We start from the raw sequence: 23,463 nt of genomic DNA on the forward strand, positions 1-23,463 counted from the left end.
AAGCGTTATACAAATAAAATCATACAGGTTGGCTTTTTTCACGCAGCATAATTCCCTGGAGATTCACCCAGTTGTTGGCATATATCAATAGTTAATTCTTTTTTATTGCAGAGGTCATCCTTTCTTTATTGCTAAGATCAGTAGTTTTGTTACAGTGCAAAAATTCCCAGACTGTTATTCCACAAAATATTATTCTTTACGATTCTAATATATGTCTCCCCCCCCAAAAAAAATCCAAAACAACAACAAAAACCTTGTTCCATGTCCAAGTAAATTTGGAAAACTCTGGGTCAAACGAAGTGGAACAGAGTCCTTGTTACAGGACTCAGCAGAACCTTTAGTGTCTGATCTGCATGTGACTCTCCCTGAGGGGGATTAGGTTTTGTGGTGTTTACCGAAGTTATTTGACCGTCGGGCCCCCTTTTCTTTTGTCTAGAGTAAATTTTGACTTCCTACAGTGTGGTCCACAGGACAGTTTGTGACCCACTGATCTAGTGAAGAGCTCACAAGGTTTCTAAAGTCAGAAACCTTGGGCTCTAACCCTTAGCTCTGTTCTCCCCTGTTTGTCTGAATCCTATAACCTCTGAATCTCAGCATTTCCTAAACTGCAAGAAGAGCATTATAGTGTTTACCTTGTAAGGTTGTTGTGAGGATAAAGTGAGAGGATCTGTAAGTAGTGAAAGGCCTTGGTAAATTATAAAGCACTATATGAATGTAAGGTACTATAATTCATTTCTAACTTAGTTCTTGATCATTCCTCCCACAGTGGCCCATCCTGGGCCAGCTTGTCTTTTCATCCAGGTTTCAACAGTTGGAAACCTTTAAACCCCCAAAGGACATTGACTTAAAGTCACTTCATCTCCAGAAGCCTCTGGAATCCACCTGGATCAAGACCAACAGCCGGTTCCTCTCTGGCCCCCCAAATTCAAGTAGCCCCTTCACACCCCTCCAGAAAGAGCTCTTCTTAATTATGAATTCTTACCGGGACCTATTCTACCCAGAAAGGACTGCCCTGAAGAATGGGGAAGAGATCCGCCACGTGTACTGCCTGCATGTGATAAATCACGTCCTCAAAGCCAATGCCCAGGTGCTTGCCAACAACAGCAGATGCCGAAGCCAGAAACTTGGGGTGGGTGATGATGATGACTTCAGGGACCAAGGGCTAACGAGGCCCAAGGTGAGTGGCAGCAGCAGAACTTTGCCCTCAAGGAGGCTGTAAGGCACTAACATATAGGTCCTGGCACTTAGCAGGTTCTCAGATGTTTTAATGATTGGAATAATGAATGAGTCCAAGAATGAGCGTATTAGATGGGCCAGGTAATGTCAGAGAAGTGCTGCAGACAGCTCAGTGGACTGTCTCTAACAGCAGATCTAACTGGAAACTGGAGCAGGAGGTACCTCCATGATAATTCTCTCCTTAAAGATAAACCCTGTTCCTACATAAGTAACACTCCACTATAAATCTCTTCTTTGTGATTGTGAGAGCTGGATGGGACCTTAAGGAGCCTTTTATTCAATCCCTACTTACTACACCTGTGGACAGAGACCAAGGACTCTCTTCACTAAGCCACATAAATATGTAAACCTTGGAAAACAAAATCCCTATTTTTGCATTGTATCATTATTGCTGCTTAAAGTGATGATTACATTTATGTGGGCTCATAAGCCTAAGCTCCAGTGGATTGGGGGCTTACATCTTTTAATTCTGTCTACATTTTTCATGATGTCCTGGAGCTAGATTCTGTGCCGCCCATACCCCCTTACCCCTTAGCCTCTGTGTCTATATTGAAGACGCCTCATCTTCTTAGATTCTTCTCATTGAGCTTAATAGGATTTTAGGATTTTAATACTGATATGGCTCTTAGAGATTTCTTAGTCCAACCCTCTTGTTTGATAGTTGGGGAAACCAAAGCCTAGACACTTACTTAGTGTGACAGCCGGGACAGTAACTTGGCCCTCTTCAAAACTGATCCATCATCCCTGCACTGTACCAAACTGAATCACTACACCCATCTGGCTGTGCTGGTTGCCCTTCTGGGAAACTACCTCAGAATCTTGAACATCAGGATAATAAGATTATCTGTTTCCATTTAGAACTGCAAAATAGAGTATGAGGTAGATTACCCATGAATCACATTCAGAATTTGGTGAATTGCCTGATCTGACTGGGGTTATATCCATTGATTTTATTGTTTACACAAGGGTAGTTAGAAGTTAATCATTTGTTAAGCATCTTCTGGTTTTTTTCCTCAACAGTTAAAATTAAGCACTTTTCGAAATGTTTGGAAAACTGAATCCTATATTTCCCATTGAAATATGATCTTATTTCAGAAATCCTTTATCATCATTTCTGAAAAATGTACTAGGAAATGTACTAGAAAAGTAATGATGTTTTAGTCCTTTCCTTACTAGCTTTATTCTCTACTTAATACATCTAATTCATTTGTTCAGCATATTCCTTGGGTCTTACGGATCAAAATACTGAACTAAGTTCTGTGGGAGACAGAAATGAGTAACATTTCTTGTCCTGAAAGAGCTTTGTGTGTTTATGCCCTTGGGTTTTTGCTAATGGACACCTCTGTTAAAGGCATTGACTTAACCTCAAAAAATATTTCTACATTCTGCTTAAGAATTGCCCCCCCCACCCCCCCGCAAGGAGCCATGAGATTGAAGTCCATAGGACATGGTGCTGTGGGTCGGAAAGATGCTCAGCCTTCAGTACTGAGCCAGGTCCTGTGTAAAGAGGGTGACACGGATGTGGTCCTTGGCCAGCGGCTGCGGAACAGAGGGCTCCTTAGGTCCTCAGCAGGCTCACCTCGAGCTGTCCTTCCTTCCCCTTGCCCGTCCAAGGCTGCCCATCACTCCCTCCACAGGTGCTGATAGTGGTGCCATTCCGGGAAGCTGCTTTGCGGGTGGTACAGCTCTTCATCAGTCTTCTTGAGGGCGACAGCAAGAAGAAAATAACTGTAAGCAACAAAAAGAGGTTTAATGGAGAGTATGGCTCAGATCCCGAGGAGAGACCACCCAACCTGAAGAGGCCTGAGGATTATGAAGCTGTATTTGTCGGCAACATCGATGACCACTTCAGGACTGGTAATTCCTCCTTGTCAAAACTGAGACCCTGAGGGACCTGAGGTGTGAGGTGCACATAGCTGGAAGCTAGAAGCCTGGAATTAGGCATTCTTTCAGAGGGTCACTGACTCAGCCTCCTAGCAGAACCAGGATGCATTTGAGACGACTCGTCTGCCAGGGGAGAGTCTTGCGTTGGCTAATGGGGTACATACTTGGCTAATGGGTTGGAGTGTCTGTGAAGGCATGTATGAAAGGCACATGCATGTTTATAACAAATGTCTCAGCATGCCTATAGCTGGTAGCTCATGGTCAATGCTACAGGGGTTCTTGGGGGAGTTGGAGGTGATGGGGCTGGGTGGGTCAGTCTGGGGAAGATGAATAAACTAGAGCATCTGTACATAATGGACTTACCTCCTGCCTGCCATGTGGAGTGCCCACACCTGAATTATCTCCACTCTGGACTTACTGACTCCCACCCAGCTTTGCACATTTTTGCTTGTCTGTCATTCAGCTCCCATGTACTTGGCTGGTTGTACATTGAAAAAGTTCCTGGAAAATATTTTTAGTCACGTATGCCTATTTACCAATTATTAAGCATCTACTATGTGCCAGGCACTGTTAAGAAGCTGGAGATACGGGATTAAAAGTTACTGTTAAACAAGTCCAGCCTTAAGACAAATCAGACAGTATGGGATGAGATGTGTTATGGTTAGAGGATAGTGGGTGTTCTATTTAAAGTAGTTAAAGCAAATATCCTTACTCAAAATGGGCACAGGACCGTTAGGGAAGGCCTTCTGTTGGAGGTACCATCCATACTAAGTTGAAACCTGAGTAGGATTTAGCCAGGTACAAAGTGGGGTGATGAGAGTGGAAGAAAAAGTTTCAGACAGGAAACTGCATGTGTGGAGGCATCAGGGCGAATAAACCAAATAGACCTAAGATTCAGAGGCTGTAGCATGGCTGGAGTGTGCAGTGCAAGGGGATGAGAGCTTATGGTTAGTTTTGAACATATTCAGGTGGCCAACAAGCAGCTGATAGATCAGTCTTTTGTTTAATTGATATATAATTGACGTATTAGTTTCAGGTGTACAACATAGTGATTCAATGTCTATACCTTACAAACTTATCACAACAATAAGTATAGTTACCATTTGTCACCATACAAAGTTAATGCAATATTATTGACTATATTCCCCATGGCATACATTGGATCCCTGTGACCTGTTCACTTTATAACTGGAAGTTTTATACCTCCTGATCTCCCCTGTCCATTTTGCCCACCCTCCAACCCCGCCCTCCCTTCTGGCAACCACCAGTCTGTTCTCTGTATCTATCACTCTGGTTTTTTGTTTGTTTTGTTTTTTAGATTCCACATCTAAGTGAAATCACATGCTATTGATATTTGTCTTTGTCAGACTTATTTCACTTACTGTGATACCCTCAAGGTCTATCTTGTTGTCACAGATGGCAAGATTTCATTCATTTATGGCTGAGTAATATTCCATTGTGTGTGCGTGTGTGTGTGTGTGTGTGTGTGTGTGGATGTATCCACATCTTTATCCATTCATCATCTGTGGACATCATCATCTGTGGACACTTACGCTGCTTCCATATTCCATATCTTGGCTATTATAAATGTTGCAGTGAATGTAGGAGTGCATGTATCTTTTTGAATTAGTGTTTTTTTTTCTTTGGATAAACACCCAGAAGTTGAATTGCTCAATTGTATGGTGGTTCTATTTTTAATTTTTGAAGAACATCCATACTGTTTTCCATAGTGGCTTCATCAATTTACATTTCCACTAACAATGCACAAGGGTTCCCTTTTCTCCACATCTTTGCCAGCATTTGTTATTTCTTGTCTTTTTGATAAGACCTATTCTGAGAGGTTTGAGGTGATATCTGATTGTGTTTTTTTTTCTCTCTATGCTTTGGTTAATAGCAACTTATAATACATGGTGGCTGTAAGAATTTATAACTCCAAAATCACAGCCTATCATTTTATATTATTTCATTTTGATCACAGCACTTACTAGCCACCTGATACATTCTTCTTCTTCTTCTTCTTCTTTTTTTTAATTGGAGTAGGTATAGTTGATTTACAGTGTTGTGCTAATTTCTGCTGTATGGCAGTGACTCAGTTATACACATATATACATCCTTTTTTATATTCTTTTGCATTATGGCATATCCCAGGAGATTGGATATAGTTCCCTGTGCTATACAGTAGGACCTTGTTGTTTACCCATTCTAAATGTAATAGTTTGCATCAACTAACCCCAGACTCTCAGTCCATCTCTCTCTCCCCACCCCTGACCTTGGCAACCACAGGTCTGTGAGTCTGTTTCTATTTTGTAGATAGGTTCATTTGTGCCATATTTTAGATTTCATATATAAGTGATATCATATGGTATTTGTCTTTCTCTTTCTGACTGACTCCTCTTAGTATGATAATCTGTAGTTGCATCCATGTTGCTGCCAAATGGCATTATTTGGTTCTTTTTTATGGCTGAGTAGTATTCCATTGTATATATGTATCACATCTTTATCCATTCATCTGTCAATGGACATTTAGGTTGTTTCCATGTCTTGGCTATTGTGAATAGTGCTGCTATGAACATAGGGGTGCATGTATCTTTTTGAATTATAGTTTTGTCCAGATATATGCCCAGGAGTGGGATTGCTGGATCATATGTTAATTATATTTTTAGTTTTCCGAGGAACCTCCATACTGTTTTCCATAGTGACTGCACCAACTTACATTCCCACCAACAGTGTAGGAGGGTTCCCTTCTCTACACACCCTCTCCAGCATTTGTTATTTGTAGACATTTTAATGATGGCCATTTTGACCAGTGTGAGATGGTACCTCATTGTAGTTTTGATTTCTCAGTGTGATTTTGATTTGCATTTCCCTGATGATTAGTGATGTTGAACATCTCTACATTTGACTGTTGGCTATCAGTACGACTTCTTTGGAAAAATGTCTATTCAGGTCCCCTGCTATTTTTTAATTGGATTGTTTGGGTTTTTTTCTTTTTTTTTTTTGCAGTACACGGGCCTCTCAATGTTGTGGCCTCTCCCATTGCGGAGCACAGGCTCCGGACGTGCAGGCTCAGCAGCCATGGCTCATGGGCCTAGCCGCTCTGCAGCATGTGGGATCTTCCTGGACTGGGGCACGAACCCGTGTCCCCTGCATTGGCAGGCAGACTCTCAACCACTGCGCCACCAGGGAAGCCCTTTAATCCATTTTGAGTTGATTTTTGTAGATGGTGTAAGCTTGTGGTCCAGTTTCATTCTTTTGCATGTAGCTGTCTAGTTTTCCCATCACCGTTTGTTGATGAGACTGTCTTTTCCACATTGTATATTCTTGCCTCCTTTGTCATAGATTAATTGACCATATAAATATGGATTTATTTCTGGGCTCTCTATTCTGTTCTGTTGAACTGTGTCTGTTTTTGTGCTATTACCATACAATTTTGATTACTGTAGACTTGTAGTGTAGTTTAAAATCAGGTAGTGTTATACCTTCAGCTTTGTTCTTCTTTCTCATAATCAGTTTGGCTATTCAGGGTCCTTTGCAGCTCTCTACAAATTTTAGAATTATTCTAGTTTTATGAAAAATGTCATGGGTATTTTGATAAGGATTGCATTAAATCTGTAGATTTCTTTGGGTAGTATGGACATTTTTTTTTGAATTTTATTTATTTTTTTATACAGCAGGTTCTTATTGTCCATTTAATACATATTAGTATATACATGTCAGTCCCAATCTCCCAATTCATCACACTCCCACCCCCACCACCACTTTCCCCCCTTGGTGTCCAGTATGGACATTTTAACAGTACTAAATCTTCCAATCTATGAGCATGGTGTATTTTTGCATGTTTGTGTCATCTTTAATTTCTTTCATCAATACCTTGTAGTTTTCCAAGTACAAGTTTTTTACCTTCTTGGTTAGATTTTTTCTAGGTATTTTATTCTTTTTGATGCTATTGTAAATGGATTGTTTTCTAAATTTCTCTTTCTAATAGTTCATTATTAATGTATATAAATGCAACAGATTTTTGTTAATTTTGTATACTTCAACATTACTAAATTTATTTATTAGTTCTGACAGTTTTTTGGTGGAGTCTTTAGGGTTTTCTCCATAAAGTATCATGTCATCTGAAAATAGTCAGTTTTACTGCCTCCTTTCCAATTTGGGTATCTTTTATTTCTTTTTCTTGCCTAGTTGCTGTGGCTAGGATTTCTAATACTATGTTGAATAAAAGTGGCAGAAGTGTGCATCCTTCTCTTGTTCCTGATTTTAGAGAAAATGCTTTCAGCTTTTCACCACTGAATATGATGTTAGCTGTGGGTTTATCGTATATGCCTTTGTTATGTTGAGATACATTCCCTCTATACCCACTTTGTCAACCCATCCTTGCATCCCTGGAATAAATTCTACTTGATTATAGTGTATGGTCCTTTTAATGTATTGTTGGATTCAGTTTGCTAATAATTTGTCAAGGATTTTTGCATCTATGTTTATCAGGCATAGTAGCCTGTACATTTCTTTTTTTGTGGTGTTTCTGTCTGGTTTCAGTATCAGGGTTATGCTGGCCTCATAAAATGAGTTTGGAAGTGTTTCTGCCTCTTCAGTTTTTTGGAATATGTTTGAGAAGGATAGGTATTAAATCTTTAAATATTTCGTAGAATTTACCAGTGAAGCTCTCTGGTCCTGGTCTTTTGTTTTGGGGGAGTTTTTTGATTACTGATTCAATCACATTACTAGTAATTGATCTATTCACATTTTCTGTTTCTTCATGATTCAGTTTTAGAAGATTGTGTGTTTCTAGGAATTTATGTATTTCTTGTAGGTTATCTGACTTGTTGGTGTATAATTGTTCATAGTAGTCTCTTATGATACTTTGTATTTCTGTAGTGTCAGTTATAACTTCTTTTTCATTTCTTATTTTATTTGGGCCCCTTCTCTTTTTTTCTTATTGAGTCTGGCTAAAGGTTTGTTAATTTTGTTTACCTTTTCACAGAACCAGCTCTTAGTTTCACTGATCTTTTTTTTTTTGTCTCCGTTTCATTTATTCAGTATTTCTCATCTGGCTTTTATTATTTCCTTCTCTCTTTGTTGGAAGTTTTTTTTCCTTTCAGCATATTCGAACATATCATGCCATCTCCTTCTGGACCACAAAGTTTCTGATGAAATATCAGCTGATATTCTTATGGGGATTCCCTTGTCTGTAATTAGTTGTTTTTCTCTTGCTGCTTAAGATTCCCTCTTTACCTTTGACTTTTGACATTTTAATTATAATGTGTCTTGATATGAATCTCCTTGGGTTCATTTTGTTTGGGACTCTTGGTGCTTGCTGGACCTGAATGTCTGTTTCCTTCACCAGGTTAGGGACATTTTTAGCCATAATTTCTTCAGATAAGTTTTCTGCCCCTTTCTTTCTCTCTGTCCTCCTTCTGGGACCCCTATAATGTGGATGTTAGTACCCCTTTCTCTCTCTTCTTCTGTGACCCCTTAACACCGATGATAGTACACTTGATGTTGTCCCACAGTTCCCTTAAACTGTCCTCATATTTTTAAAATATTTTTCTCTTTGCTGTTCTGTTGGGGTGATTTCTACTACCTTGTCTGCCAGGTCACTGATCTGTTCTTTTCTACCATCTAGTCTGCTGTTGATTCCCTCTAGTGTATTTTTCAGTTCAATTATTATAATCTTCAGCTGTGTGAGTTCTGCTTAGAACTTTCTTATATTTTCTATCTCTTTCTTGAGTTTCTCACCGTGTTCGTTCATTCATCTCCCAAGTTTGATGAGCAACTTTATGACAATGACTTTGAATTCTTTATCATTAAATATTTTTTCTGGGATTTTATCTTGTTCCTTCATTTGGAACGTGTTCCTCTGCTTTTATCTTGTTCCTTCATTTGGAACATGTTCCTCTGCTTCCTCACTTTGCTTGACTCTCTGTGTTTGTTTCTATGTATTATGCAAAACAGTTATTGCCCCCTGTCTTGAAGGAGTGGCCCTGTGTGGGAGATGAACTGTGTTTTTAACTTTTTCCTAGTCCTTGGTTGTCTTATAAACTCTCTGTTTGTTTCACGCCCATGGAGTCTAGAAATGCAGTCCCACCCCCATCTGCCTGAGCCTGGTGCTCAAGGAGTGTCCCCTGTGTGGGCTGCATGCGTTTGTTGCCTCAGGTCGTGTCCTGCAAGTGGCATGAGATAGGGTAGGCGTGGCTGCTGGTTGGCCATGTTTGTCAGTGCTGCACACAAGTAGTGCAGGGAAGTGGGGTAGAGGGTACTCACCCACCACCACTGTTAGCAACTTAGAGTGAGAGTGCAAAAAACGGCACCCACCCGTGCTATCAAGGTAGAGGGAACTTGTAAAAATGGCATCTGCCAGCATTCTGTCCCCAGAGAGAGTCCCAGCCAACTTCTGCCCCTCTGGTAGGTGCTTTAAGATTAGCAAGTGAGTCTCCTTCACGTATGAGAAGAGTATGGGCTCTCTACAAACTGCTGCTTGTTGCTTAGGAAAGAGATGTGGACAGGAAATATAGATTTTTGTGATGATAATGTCAAAGCCATAATTAGTGAATATATTTATCCAAAGCTTTATGTAGAGTGAAAGAGAACTTGTGGGTGAATCCAGGGATTTGTAGAAGAGCTCTTTGAATATGGAAAAATAGATAAGGACCAGGTCAGTAATAGGAGAAGTAAGTGTTAAAGTCGTGGAAACCACCGGTAAGGAAAAGAACATTTCAAGGAGGGTGTGCTTATGCGTTCGTGACAAGAAACACGAAAGTGCCATTGAATTGGGAACTGAGAGCTGTTGGTGACCTTAGCAAGAGTCATTTCAGTGGTGTCCTGAGACTCAGAGGCAGATTGCAGTGCATTAAGGAGTGAGTGGGAGATTTTAAAGTAGAGACAATTTTCTGGAAGGTTTGCCAGTGAAGGAAAAGAAGAGGGTGGGAGCTAGAAGGGACCGTAGATGCAAAGGAGGGATGATGATGATGATTTTAATAATTAAAGCAGTTTGAGCACAATTATATGCAAAGGGGAAGATGTGGAAGGTACAAGGGGAGGCTGCAGTTTGAGAGGGTGGAAGCTAATGGCTTGGTGGTGACTCATGAACTGATGTGTGCTTGGCTGTTTTGTGTATAGGAGTGGCAATACTGCAGAGAAGCATCCGACTTTATGCCCCCTTCTATTCGTCAGACATCCTCATTGCCTCCCCTCTGGGCTTGAGGACCATCATTGGTGGAGAAGGAGAGAAGAAGAGAGATTTTGACTTTCTGTCTTCTATTGAGCTTCTCATCATTGATCAAGCTGACATTTACCTGATGCAGAACTGGGAGCATGTCTTGGTAATGCTGGTCATTAACATTTACAGACAAGAAGCTCAGTGGTTTGAGTCTGAAATGGTTATTAAAGTCCAGATTAAAACTCAGCTTGGAAATGGAAATATTCCACATTTTCCAATTTGAAAATGGGAAATGTTGTCCCCTCTTCTACCCACAAGTTGGTCAGTAAAGTATCCAGAAAGATAAAAATTCTTGTCAACATTTTCAAATCTCCAGAAAAGATTTCTTCCCCTTAAAAGTTGCTTCTAGTAATAGACCAGTTTAGTGTGGTTGGTTGGTCGGTTGGTTGAAATTCCTCCTCACCAGGAATGTTTTTATCTAAAATAGTTCCTCCTATTTATGCTCGTTCTCTTTTGTTTGGTCTTCTCTTCAGTGGAGATGGGAAAACATTGCTCATGGTTTCTTAATTTGTGATGCTTTGCAGAGAAATGTAAGATGTTTTTGTCCCCCTACTATAATTTGTGCTGTAATTTTTTTTCTCCCTCTCAACATACCCTGCAATGTTTTGGGGTTTAGGGTTGTGCTTTGGAACAATCCTCATCACAGAACTATAGGTTTATTTTTCTAAGGCATGTGAGAATTTACCTTTTCTGCAACCCCAGGACTTGGAGTAAGTTTGGGACAAATAAAGGGGAGTACTTATTTATAAAGTAGGGAATAATCTTATAGTACTTGTGACCCTTCAATATACATTACAAGGTAAAAATATGATTAAAATAGAAAAGGCATGTCGATGGTTGAGTCATCTTTATTTTGAGCAAAAGGCACATGTAGTCACTCAGGGAATTTTCTAACATTGTTGGGAACTAAGTCATGGAAGGACAGCAGCTCTGTTTTCCATGTCATTTCCCTTCTTGTCCAAATCTGGAACTGAGTTGCTTATAGAGTGACCAGAGTGGCATTTCAGAATTTCCTTTAAAAGAAATATTCTGTATAGGTAGCATCTTGATCCTTTTTGAAAGATCCACGAGGTGGCCAGTTTGAGCTTTTCTTCTTGTTCACTTGACTATGGGCAAGTCACTCAGTCATCTGAGCCTGTTTTCTTGTAATTTGGGAGATGATAGTATGTACTTCACGGGGTTAAATAAGATGATGGGCTTATAGAAAGGTTAGCAATGCCCAACAGGTAACTGTTCAATAAGTATTAATAGAGTATTATTTCTGCTCAAAGCATTTGATGAACCACATGAACCTACTGCCCTTGGACTCACATGGGGTGGACTTTTCTCGAGTGCGCATGTGGAGCCTCAATAATTGGTCCAAGTACTATCGTCAGACGCTGCTGTTTGGGGCCCTGCAGGATGCCCAGATCAACTCTGTATTCAACAAGTACTGCGTCAATGTGCAAGGCCAGGTGGGTTCTCTCCTTCTTTCTCTGAATTTTCATGAAGTATTGTGTATTGTTTGGGTCATGAGGCAGAAGGAGAGGATAGCATTTGGTCAACAGTGGGGATAGCTCACTTCCTAATGTTCTCACTGACTCCTGGCAGGTGGCTGTGAGGAACGTCCCGATGACAGGCTGCATCAGTCATGTCCTGGTGCAGCTCCCACACGTCTTCCAGAGGATGGAAGCTGAAAACCTAGCTTCAGTGATTGATGCCAGGTACCCTCCCCTGTCCCATTGGACCCCTGGGGGTCACAGAGAGGGATTTTACTTGGGCATTCAAATTTAGAATTGTATTCCATGTTGGCTTTATTAGTTAACCATTTACAAAATGAAATGAGATAGTTGAATCCAGTCATGCCATTGACAGAGGAGGACACTGAAGGCCAGAGAAGTAGTGTCTTGTCCTAGTTCCAATAGTGTTAGGGTTAGTAAATCAGGGGTACTTTCCCCTAGACTGTGGCATTTTAAAATTACATTAATTTTTTAATGCCGCATGTCAACAACTTAATTCTAAGCCCTTCAGGGCAAGAACTGTTTTTCTAATTCTCTATGTAATTTTCCCCTGTCTTCTCATTGTGTTTAGTCAGGGGACCCATGGTAGCAGAATGGTGCTTAACACATGGTAGGTGTTCAGTAATTATTTGTTGACTGACTGATTGACACCTGAATGAATGAATGATACAGTTATGTACTTCCTAGAATAATTCTCTGGGATATACCAGTATCACATCTATTCTTCATGATGAATAGTGTTAGCACTTGCTTTTTAATGTGCTTAACAAGTTTTATCCTTACATAATCTCTTTGCAATGAGGTAGGCCAAGTTGGCCTCTTAGGGGAGGTAGAAGGAGATTGTGACTTGCCCAGGGTCATGCAGTCGGCAGTGGCACTATGGCTCACCTCTAGACCACTGACTTTGCCCTTTGCCTTTCCAAATCAGGTTTAACTTTTTCGTCAACAAGATTTTGCCTCAGTATCGTGATGCAGTCATGTCTCACACGCTTATCTATGTCCCCTCCTACTTTGACTTTGTGCGTCTCCGAAATTACTTCAAGAAGGAGGACCTGAACTTCACTCATATCTGCGAGTACACCCAGAAGTCTGGTGTCTCCAGGGCCAGACACTTCTTCCTTCAAGGAGAGAAGCAGTTCCTGCTCCTCACAGAGCGCTTCCATTTCTACAAAAGGTAAAGTAGGGCCAGGTTTCAAGTGTCCTCTCTGGAGGGCCTGCTTCCAAGTGCATGGTGGGCTTTGCTGTGTTATAAAGTCCTCCCTTGCTTCACCTCCTGCAGACAAGCCAGAGTCTGGGGGGCTGGACAGACTTTTCTTGATTGGTTGGTTGGTTTTCTTCCAAAATGGGCATTGTTGGAAAAGGTGGTAGAAACGAATGAGTGACTACAGCATAACCTGTATATAGATCTGGAGTGGGTCCATACTTAGGGTACCTCCTGTAGCTGTGGGTATACCCCTCAAGAAAGACATTACAGAGTTGAGCAGCTCTCAGCTGAATACAGGAAAGGGAGGAACCTGTCACAGAAGCACAGATGAAACATTGGGGACTGTGTGGTCTGTGGAGATGGAAGTTGAGTACAGTGTCAGTGTTCAGAAAGTTCTCATTTGTCCTGAGGCAGTGCACACACAACTTCTGCACCAAGGAGAACCAGGACTAAGGGGCTCCTTGAAGTTTATGAGAAGCAAAAGGTGAGGGGCTTAGAGTTGAATATTTAAGGGTTTCAGGGTTTGCTTAGCTTCCCCACCATATGACTTTGACAAAATAAGTTGTATTGACCTTTTTTTTTCTTTTTCTTTTTTTTAATTCTAATTAGAGTGTTAGTAATATTGAGCCTTCTGTTACTATTTGGATTAGTTGCAGCCCTTTGTGCCCCCAGAGTTTGGTTATTTTATTGTTTTGCTGATTCTCTCTGCTGCCAAATGTAAAAGCCCCTTTTAAGCTCTTACCTAGAGAGACTGGAAATTGCATCCTATAACCTTTTCTTTCCTGATTCACAATAATGTCCAGTGAGTTTAAGTTCTGACTTTACTGTTTTATTGATTCTCAATTATAAGCTAATGAGGGGCACGTTTCCTCAGAGAATCCCTAACATCTAAGCCTGAATCTTCTAGGCTTTGGAACATATTAGATGATACACCTTGGCATTGCATTGCCTTTTAGTTCATGCCGATATTAGGATGGTGTTCCTCCGAAACGTTCTCCTTACCAGGATGGGGAGGGAGGGATCCAGCAGCCTGCCGGAGCGCAGCAAGCTGGCGTGACATGACTTCTTTGGGTATTCTGCTGCCTAGATGACCTGCTAGTGGAGAGTTGAGGAGTGACTACATTTGTGTTTGCTGGGCTTCATTCTTGGCTACCCAGACAAGGCTGTTTGGCCCAAGAGTGTTAACGAATGCCTTCTTGCTGGTATCATTATTTGCTTTGTTCCAGTGAGTTGTTGTTTTCATTCATGTTGGAAATGGTATTTTGGGGGAGTTTGCACTCAGCAGGTCTAATGAGCCCTTAGTTTTCCAAAAGCTTGATACATCAAAGCAAGTCCTTTAAATGAAGTGGATGGATTGGGAAACTTCCCAGCGTGATTGTCTGTAGCAAGTGTGAACTAAGCTGGGATGAGGACTGCTCTCAAGTAGCAGCTTTTCAAGGAGAGGGCCTGATGTCAAAGGAGCCCTTCCTCTTAAGTAGGCAGGACAGTCTCCTGTCTTACACTGTTCATTTATTGACCAAACTGTTTTGTCCCCAAAGTCACTATAAAGACAAACCGAACACATGCCATTAGCTTTATACCCTGGGCCAGGTTAGTGGGTGTTTAAGTTGAATGGAGATAATCTGCAACTGCCGATTATCTCAGAGTTCCTAGCTATAGATTTTTTTGCTTGAGAGGTCACCAAGGTGATGATGGGTATTTTGATCTGCAGTGTCTTTGTGATTTGATTTTTTTCATTTTACCTTGGGGAAAGTACATGTATTTTAAACTTTAGTATCCAGCTTTAAAATTCTGTATTTATATTCTCTATGGAAGTAGGCCGTGTTAGACATATTGCAGTTCGTTTGTGAGCTAGCAAAAAACTTTCCACCTGAGGATTTGTTTTCTTTGGGGAGATGAAACCAGTAGATTCTTAGGATGGGATGGGCATTTGGTCATGATGGCCCTCCTGAGGGGAGGACAGTTCACAGTTCTTTCTCTGAGCATTATCAGTGGGTTAGCACAGGAAGGAGGATTCTTAAGCAGGGGGCAATCAGAAACTCTGGAGGTAGGATTTCTGGAGGTGGGAAACGCTAGTGGGGTGTTTCTGAGTGTTCCCTGCCTCAGGGAGAACCCCAGTTGTAGAAGTAACAGACCTAGTCTTTATAGACTGTATGCAGGAGCCAGCCTTGCAAGTCAGTTGTGGGTGCCTCATTTATCTTTAACAGTTGTCAGGTAACATAGACATCTGGAATGTCCTTAGTTTTAGGTCCTGTCACAGTGTTATGCCATATTTGTAGGGGTCACTGAAGACCCAAAGCACATACAGGAGAGGAGGAAGGCAGGGGAAGAGGTGCAGAAGATCATGGGAATTGGTACTAACTGCCCCTCTGAAGGGGTTCTGGTCACGTTCTCTTATTTCCAGGAGATGCCTAGTCTCTACTGTGGACGAATTGGTACTAAGAGAGATTTTCTTGGTTTTTAAATATAATACCTATTGGAATTGGTTTTGTTGTTTTATTTTGCTTTAAAAATACTCTCATTATAAGAGTATTACACAATTATTGTAGAGAACCTAGAAAATCTAGGTTAAAAAAATGGGATCACCAGGCTTCCCTGGTGGCGCAGTGGTTGAGAGTCTGCCTGCCGATGCAGGGGACACGAGTTCGTGCCCCAGTCCGGGAAGATCCCACATGCCGCGGAGCGGCTGGGCCCGTGAGCCATGGCCGCTGAGCCTGCGCGTCCAGAGCCTGTGCTCCGCAACGGGAGAGGCCACAACAGTGAGAGGCCCGCGTACCGCAAAAAAAAAAAAAAAAAAAAAAGGATCACCTATAATCTTATTGATATAAATACCCATTTTGGTGTATTTCTTTCCTGTCTTTTTAATGTAAAAAACATGTGCACGTGCACAGACACAGGCATTTTAAAAAGGATACCAAAATTGGGATCACAGTGGACACATTTGGATTTTTTTTCTTTTATCTTAAATATTTTATGTGCTTATTGAAAAAAAGCTTAAACAAGTTAGCATTTTGGTATATATTTGTATGTTATGGATGTATTTTTAAGTTAATATATATATAGTTCTACTATATGTTGCCCCCACTCCAACTTTTTATTTGGGAAGATTTCATTTCAAAGACATTGTAAGACTCTCCCAGTGAACATCTCTAACTCCTTCCACTTAGACTCCACCAGCTGTTAGCATTTTGCCACATTCTCATGCACCCACATTCTCTGTCTCTCCTTCTCTCTTTCCACTCACATCTCGTATTTTTTCTTCCTGAACCATTTGAGAGTAAATTACGGGAGGCTTCATGACACTTATTAACTCCTAAATCTTTCAGCCTGTAGAGCCTAAAAACAACATTCTTTTATCTAACCACAACACCATTAACATACCACTTGACATTACTGCAGTAATATCATCTAATATTTAGTCTGTATGCAAATTTTCCTAGTTGTTCCCAAAATGACTATTACAGCTGTTTCTCACCACCACCACCCCCAATCCAGGATTTAGTTAAGAATCCTACATTGCATTTGCTTGACATGTTTCTTTAGTCTATTTTAGCAGTTCTCAAGCAGGAGCAGTTTTGCTCCCCAAGGGACATTTGGAAATATCTGGAGACATTTTTGGTTGGTACAGTTGGAGGGTTATTTTAGTGGTCTAGTGGTTCAAGCGGGTCAAGGCCTGAGTGCTGCTAGACGTCCTACAGTGCACAGGACAGCCCTTACAACAAAGAATTACCTGGCTTAAAATGGCAGAAGTGCCAGGGTTAAGAACCCCTGATCTAGAATAATTCTCTTCCTTTGTTCCTTGTTGTGATACTGATATTTTTTGAAGAGTCCAGTCCAGTTTCCTGTAGAATGTCCCACATCTGGATTTGGCTGTTTTCTTATTATTTAGATCAGTGTTCCCAAACTTTGCTACATATTAGAATCCCCTTGGGGAGCTTTTAAAAATCTGAATGCCGGGGCTTCCCTGGTGGCGCAGTGGTTGAGAGTCCGCCTGCCGATGCAGGGGACATGGGTTCGTGCCCCGGTTTGGGAAGATCCCACATGCCGCGGAGCGGCTAGGCCCGTGAGCCATGGCCACTGAGCCTGCGCGTCCAGAGCCTGTGCTCCACAACAGGAGAGGCCACAACAGTGAGAGGCCTACGTACCGCAAAAAAAAAAAAAAAAAAAAAAAAATCTGAATGCCCTGGTCATACCCCAGTATCAATTAAATCATGGTGTTTGGGGATGGGGACCAATTACAGGTATTTTTCAAAAACAAATAGGTGATTCAGTGAGCATCAGAGTTCAGGGACCAAAGATTTAAACATTATTTTAGTAAGAATTCTACGTAGAGGATATTGTGTTCTTCCCCCTGCATCTCCTCAAGAGGCCCAAGGTGTCAGTTTGTCCCATTTTTGGTGATACTAAATGTAATCATTTGGGCAAGGTAGGTCTGCTAAATCTTTACATTGTAAAGATACCTTTTCTGTGTAATTATAAGTAATCTTTAAGGTGTGTATAGCATCCTTTTTAATGGTTGCATAGTGTTACATTGTATGGGTATATAATTAAGCCAGTTTCCTTTTAATGGGCATATTGACTTGTTGTTTTCTGGTATTATATACAGTAATGCCAAGAGCATCCACATGCGTAGTTGATGGCATAGTTGCCTGGGCATTTCCTTAGGATAAATTTGGAAAGGAAAACTTACTTGTTCAAAAGCTGTACCCAGTTTAAAATTTGCTGTGTGTTGCCACTCCTGTCTTCTCCCCTCCCCGCTAAAATACACACTCACAATAATTTATACTCCATTAGCCTATTTCTGTAAAACCCTACTTTTTTCCAGTGACTTGATAGTCAAAATGATACCTCATGGTTTTAATGTCTTTTTCTTGCTTCTGTGTTTTTTGTAATTGTCAGTTGAATGTAGTGCCTGAGTAAGTAGTTGGCCTGGACACCTCTTCTGTCAGGCCACTAGTGTGGCAGGTGTGAATCTAGTTAGGATTTGGTTGTTACCATAGTTACCTTCTGTTTACCACAGACTGCCAGTTCCTCCAGCAGACAGTGGCCCACTGTGGGGCCCGGTGCTGGAGGGCCTTGTCTCAGTGTCCTGCTCCCCTCTCAGCTTTCACCATGCCCTGCACCCCTGTGCCGAGGGAGAGCCTCTCCCATGCTCGGGCCCCTCCCCCAGCAGCAGGCTGCTCCTGCTCGCTCCTCCCCTAAGGCTTGAAGTGGGGCAGGTGTTCTCCTGGTCCAGCTCAGATGCAGGCAGGTTCTGTCCATCCTGGGCTTTGGAGCTGGCGCTTTCTCAGGGCTCCTGCACCAGCCTCCACGGTGGCCAGCCTCTGCCTTGTTCTACGAGGGGTCTTGGTGGGAAAGAGTTCCCAGCTTCTCTGCGGTGGTGGCAAACATCTGCTTACATCAGTGCAGGATCTTGGGCTGAATAGGTTTCATACCCTTTCCCCAGGACAGACTGATCTTTTCACTGGATGTAAGTCCTGTGGTGGGGAGGAATGGGGTGAGGGGTTAATGCCCCTCCCTTAAGGCACACAGTTTTGCTGCTTCTGACTCCACCCTGGCAGTTGACCTTTGCCCCTCTCATTGGCTTCAGGCTTTAGCTTCATGTACAACATGGCTCTGGGAAGAGAGTGAGTTTTCATGTCTGCACCACCATCGGGGTGTCTCAGGTCTTCTGCCTTGCCTCCAGTCTCTCCAGGGCTCCCAGTGGAGACCTATGGAAAAGCCCTCATGACTGTGAAGTAAAGGAGTGTCCGGGAATCCCAGGGATTCTGAACTGCCATGCAAGCCCATAATTGCCCTTTAAGAACTTGTTAAAAGTGTAGCTTTTTTCTTCCTACCCAGTTTCTTAGCAACTGCCCTCTTCCCCACTGTGCTCTGCCAAAGGTGAAGTGGTTCATATGTCCTGTCTTTCTTCAGACAATCTTGTCACTCTTTGGAATTCAGTCAGTGATGGGCTGAAGCTGGCTCATACCAGCTCTTAAGGTATGGTTGCACATCTCTTCCCATTCCAAGTTCAGCAACATGACACTGGTAGCTTGAAATGGAGTATTTACACCACAGAAATTGGCAAATGCTTCAAATCAGCACCTATCCTCCCCCACTGAGAATCAGTTGTTAAACACACACCAGGGCACCGTTGAATCAGTTCACTTGGTTTCCCTGTGACATCAGCTGTCTAGGCTCAGGAAAAGGAACACTGTTGTAGATTATCTTTTTCTTGTTAGCATGGGAGCAGTATTCTCTTGAGTTTTCTACATACTAAGCAGAAATGGAACTCTGTGTTTGTTTGTTTTGATAACTACTGAGATAGAACTGTGTTTTTTCAACATCATTAGCCATTAAAATTCCTTTATGGAAAGAGGATGTGGAAAGATGAACCAAGTAATTGACTGCAGTTACATTTTGGGAGAGGAGGGTCTCCAGAGAGATCAGGATGAGCTAAGGGATAAAAAGACAAGGAAAACTTATCGTCCATGAATAAAATAAAATTCCCGAGGGAGTCTGACATCAGCCCTGTATGAGAGTCTAACAGGAAAAATCAGAACCTTGTCAACGTACAAAATCTTTGGTCATGGAGCCCAAGAGGGAATGATTAATCTCAACCTGAACCGTAAGGCGAGTCCCTAGGGTCTGCATGCCCCCCCCCTCCCCCGCCACCATGCAGCCCTGTGCAGCAGGGAAAGAAGCTAGGAAGCTGTTGAAATTAATTGCCTTCCCATAATGCCTAATGAGTCCTCGGGCAGGATTTTGTAAATGGGTGAACTTGGGACATCTGCCATGGAGTTAACATGTCTACAGAATGACAAGAAAAGACTAATGGGAGTGCATTTACAGTTTATGCAGTTTATTTTATGTACTGGGTCTGGTCTGACCTCATCTCCATTATAGAACACTGTTTTGCCTGATTATAATAAGGATAGTTAAATTGGAAATGCCCGCTTTTCAAATTTTCTGCGGCAGATTTCTAATCCTTGTCTACTATTCTTCCCCACCCTACCTCAGTCTGCTCAGATTAGGCTCAAGAAGTGCAAATTCATTTTATCATTATCTTAAGCCAAACATTAGGAATTCAAATACGCTGTCACAAAAAATGAGCCCCTCCGGCTCAAATTAGAGTAACTTTTGGTCTGTGTGTTATTTGTGCCATGGTCTTTCTCCTTGCGTGAAACAGCGAGAGTGACTGTGTCCCTGTAAAACTCTTCGGTGGCTTTTCCATAAAATTTCTCATGTAGACATAGCCTCTCTTTCTCCTTCTAACAGATACACAATAAAAGGCATCAGGAACCTGATTTTCTATGAACTGCCAACATATCCCCACTTCTACAGTGAAGTCTGTAACATGCTGCAAGCCACCACCAGAGGAGAGGAAGCTGCCTGGACCTGCACTGTCCTCTACTCCAAGTACGATGCCCAGAGGTTGGCTGCTGTGGTCGGGGTGGAGCGGGCTGCACAGATGCTGCAGTCCAAGAAGAACGTCCACCTCTTCATTACTGGAGAGAGATGAGAATTGGTTGGACAGGAAATGGTGTTTGGTGTGATATGTCATGCTTGGTTCTGTGTCGCTTGGACCTGATTCTGATCACTTACACCAAGAAGGGCTGCAACAAGGAAGGAGCACCAGGCAGGTTCTTATCAGATACTTCTTTCTTTTCAGATCATATATACCTGAAAAGTTCAGTGTAAACCAGATTTTGGTAAAACCCATCTTTCAGAGGTCAGGGGAGAGCTCATGGGACTCTGAGAAATTGATAGAAGGAATCTTCTACTTGTGAATTTTTTTGCACGCCATAAATTCTTTTGTTGTGACTTCACCTCTAATTTATTACACTTGGTAAATTCTTTCAGATTTGCCTGTTTCTATTTGACACCTTCTTAAAGTGAGGCATGCATTTCTTTGCTTGTGAGAACTGGTTATGAGAAATTGGAATACTTCTTGCTGTTGAATATCATCTTAGTTTTGGATCACACAGGTTTTGCAAAACTGTTATTTTTCCCCAGCCAAACTTTTTTAAACCTTAAATATTCTATTTTAATTCGACCTAGAAGAGCACATTCATTCACTGATCTTTTTTTAACTCCTAAATGTTTTGGTGAAAATATATACTTAAAAATCACATTATATAAAATAACATTAATTTCTACTTTATTTCAAGAAATAATTTTGTGAAATTCTTGATGTCGCAAATTCATCTTCAACATCACTGTCTTCATTGCTATAGTCATTTTTTAAGTCATATAACTAAAAAGGAAAAGAAGTTACAGTTTTAAAAACATTTTTAGGATGTTCCCTGGCGGTCCAGTGGTTTGGGCTCGGCGCTTTCACTGCCGAGGCCCAGTTTCAGTTCCTGGTCAGGGAAAAAAGATCCTGCAAGCTGCACAGCGCGGCCAAAAAAAAAAAAAAAATTGAACTATTCTCAGACAGAAAAATTACAAATTCAGAACCTGAATCATCTGAAAATAAATTGCCAAGTTGCTGGGCCTGTCACTCCTAAAAATCACTCCTGAATTTAGTATGTATTTCATGTAAACAAGGACATTTTTCTATGTAACCTCAAAACAACCGTCAAATCAGGAAATTGCCACTAATCCTTGGGCCCCATTCAGATTTTGCCAGATGTCCCAATAATAACCTTTATAGCAAAAGGATGCAGTTCAGAGTTACATACTGCTTTGAGTGGTCATGTCTCTGTAGTGGCCTTTATTCTGAATGGTACCTCAGCTTTTTCTTGGCTTTCTTGACCTTGACACTTTATTTTTTTAATTTTTAAAAATTAAAAAAATTTTTCAACATCTTTATTGGAGTATAATTGCTTTACAATGGTGTGTTAGTTTCTGCTTTATAACAAAGTGAATCAGCTATACGTATACATATATCCCTATATTTCCTCCCTCTTGTGTCTCCCTCCCACCCTCCCTATCCCACCCCTCTAGATGGTGACAAAGCACTGAGCTGATCTCCCTGTGCTATGCGGCTGCTTCCCACTAGCTATCTGTTTTACACTTGGTAGTATATTATAAATCCATGGCACTCTCTCACTTCGTCCCAGCTTATCCTTCCCCCTCCCCATGTCCTCAAGTCCATTCTCTACATCTGCGTCTACCTAGCCTGCCCCTAGTTTCTTAAGAACCTTTCTTTTTTTCAGATTCCATATATATGCGTTAGCATACGGTATTTGTTTTTCTCTTTCTGACTTACTTCACTCTGTATGACAGTCTCTAGGTCCATCCACCTCACTACAAATAACTCAATTTCATTTTTTTTTTTTTTTTTTTTTTGCGGTACACGGGCGTCTCACTGCTGTGGCCTCTCCCGTTGCGGAGCACAGGCTCCAGATGTGCAGGCTCAGCGGCCATGGCTCACGGGCCCAGCCGCTCCGCGGCATGTGGGATCTTTCCGGACCGGGGCACGAACCCGTGTCCCCTGCATCGGCAGATGGACTCTCAACCACTGCGCCACCAGGGAAGCCCCAATTTCATTTCTTTTTATGGCTGAGTAATAGACGTTGATGCTTTAGAAGATTACAGACCAGTTATTTTGGATGGTGTTTCCTGTCAGATTAGGTTAGGTTAGGTTTAGTTTATGCATCTTTGGCAGGAGCAGCATAGAACCGATGCTGCATCTTCCTTGCTGCATCTCTTCAGGCGGTGCATGATTTCCACCTGTCCCATCATTATGATGCTAACTGACCACTTGTTTAAGGTGGTGCTTGCCAGACTTTTTCACTATAGAATCACTCATTCCCCCTTTATTAATTTTTTTTTTTTTTTTTTTTGCGGTACGCGGGCCTCTCGCTGCCGTGGCCTCTCCTGTCGCGGAGCACAGGCTCCGGACGCGCAGGCTCAGCGGCCATGGCTCACGGGCCTAGCCGCTCCGCGGCATGTGGGATCTTCCCGGACCGGGACACGAACCCGTGTCCCCTGCATTGGCGGGCAGACTCTCAACCACTGCGCCACCAGGGAAGCCCTAAATTTATATTAATATTACAAGTATGGATTCTTCATTTTTTATTCAGTGAGTTGTAATTGGTTATTATCGTTATTCCTTTGGATGCTTAAATGGTCTCAGATATGGCCAGCAGGAACACCTTCAAGCTGGCTCCTGTGTCTTCTTGACACATCCCCCTTTTACTTGGGCATTTCTTTATTTTCTGACACTATAAGACATTCCAAGTTTGTCTTATACTTTCCCTATTCCAGCCCTGCTTTCTTTAGGGGAAAATTATCTTAAAGCGAAGATTTGAGTGCTAAGTGTACTCAATACCATTGTGGAGCCACTGGTGGTCCCAGGCCATCTCAGTGGTCAGAGCTGGGGAATATCTGCATGTGTGTATATGTATACACATACCTATGTGCCCACGACATCTAAATTTATTTCTGTGTCCATATATTGAAAGCCATGAATGTACACCATACCTCCAATT

General features: G+C 41.8%; 1 protein-coding gene across 4 annotated transcripts in view; it reads left to right on the forward strand.

Moving 5' to 3' along the window:
• UTP25 (UTP25 small subunit processome component) overlaps positions 1–21,827 on the forward strand; it is a 29,662-nt gene extending 7,835 nt beyond the window's left edge. For 2 of the 4 annotated variants that reach the window (XM_049707741.1, XM_033438086.2), the window contains 8 exons: positions 767–1,177; positions 2,874–3,093; positions 10,240–10,442; positions 11,611–11,793; positions 11,930–12,042; positions 12,410–12,448; positions 12,767–13,012; positions 20,303–21,827. In XM_049707741.1, coding sequence (XP_049563698.1) covers positions 767–1,177; positions 2,874–3,093; positions 10,240–10,442; positions 11,611–11,793; positions 11,930–12,042; positions 12,410–12,448; positions 12,767–13,012; positions 20,303–20,546 — 1,659 coding nt within the window. In that variant the 3' untranslated portion in view covers positions 20,547–21,827. Of the gene's footprint in view, positions 1–766; positions 1,178–2,873; positions 3,094–10,239; positions 10,443–11,610; positions 11,794–11,929; positions 12,043–12,409; positions 12,449–12,766; positions 13,013–20,302 lie in introns of those variants that run through there. The other 2 variants (XM_049708453.1, XM_049708017.1) reach the window with 2 other exon arrangements.
• The last annotated feature ends 1,636 nt before the right edge of the window (positions 21,828–23,463 follow it).

Source organism: Orcinus orca, chromosome 1 (assembly GCF_937001465.1).
Source record: "Orcinus orca chromosome 1, mOrcOrc1.1, whole genome shotgun sequence".
Taxonomy (NCBI): domain Eukaryota; kingdom Metazoa; phylum Chordata; class Mammalia; order Artiodactyla; family Delphinidae; genus Orcinus; species Orcinus orca.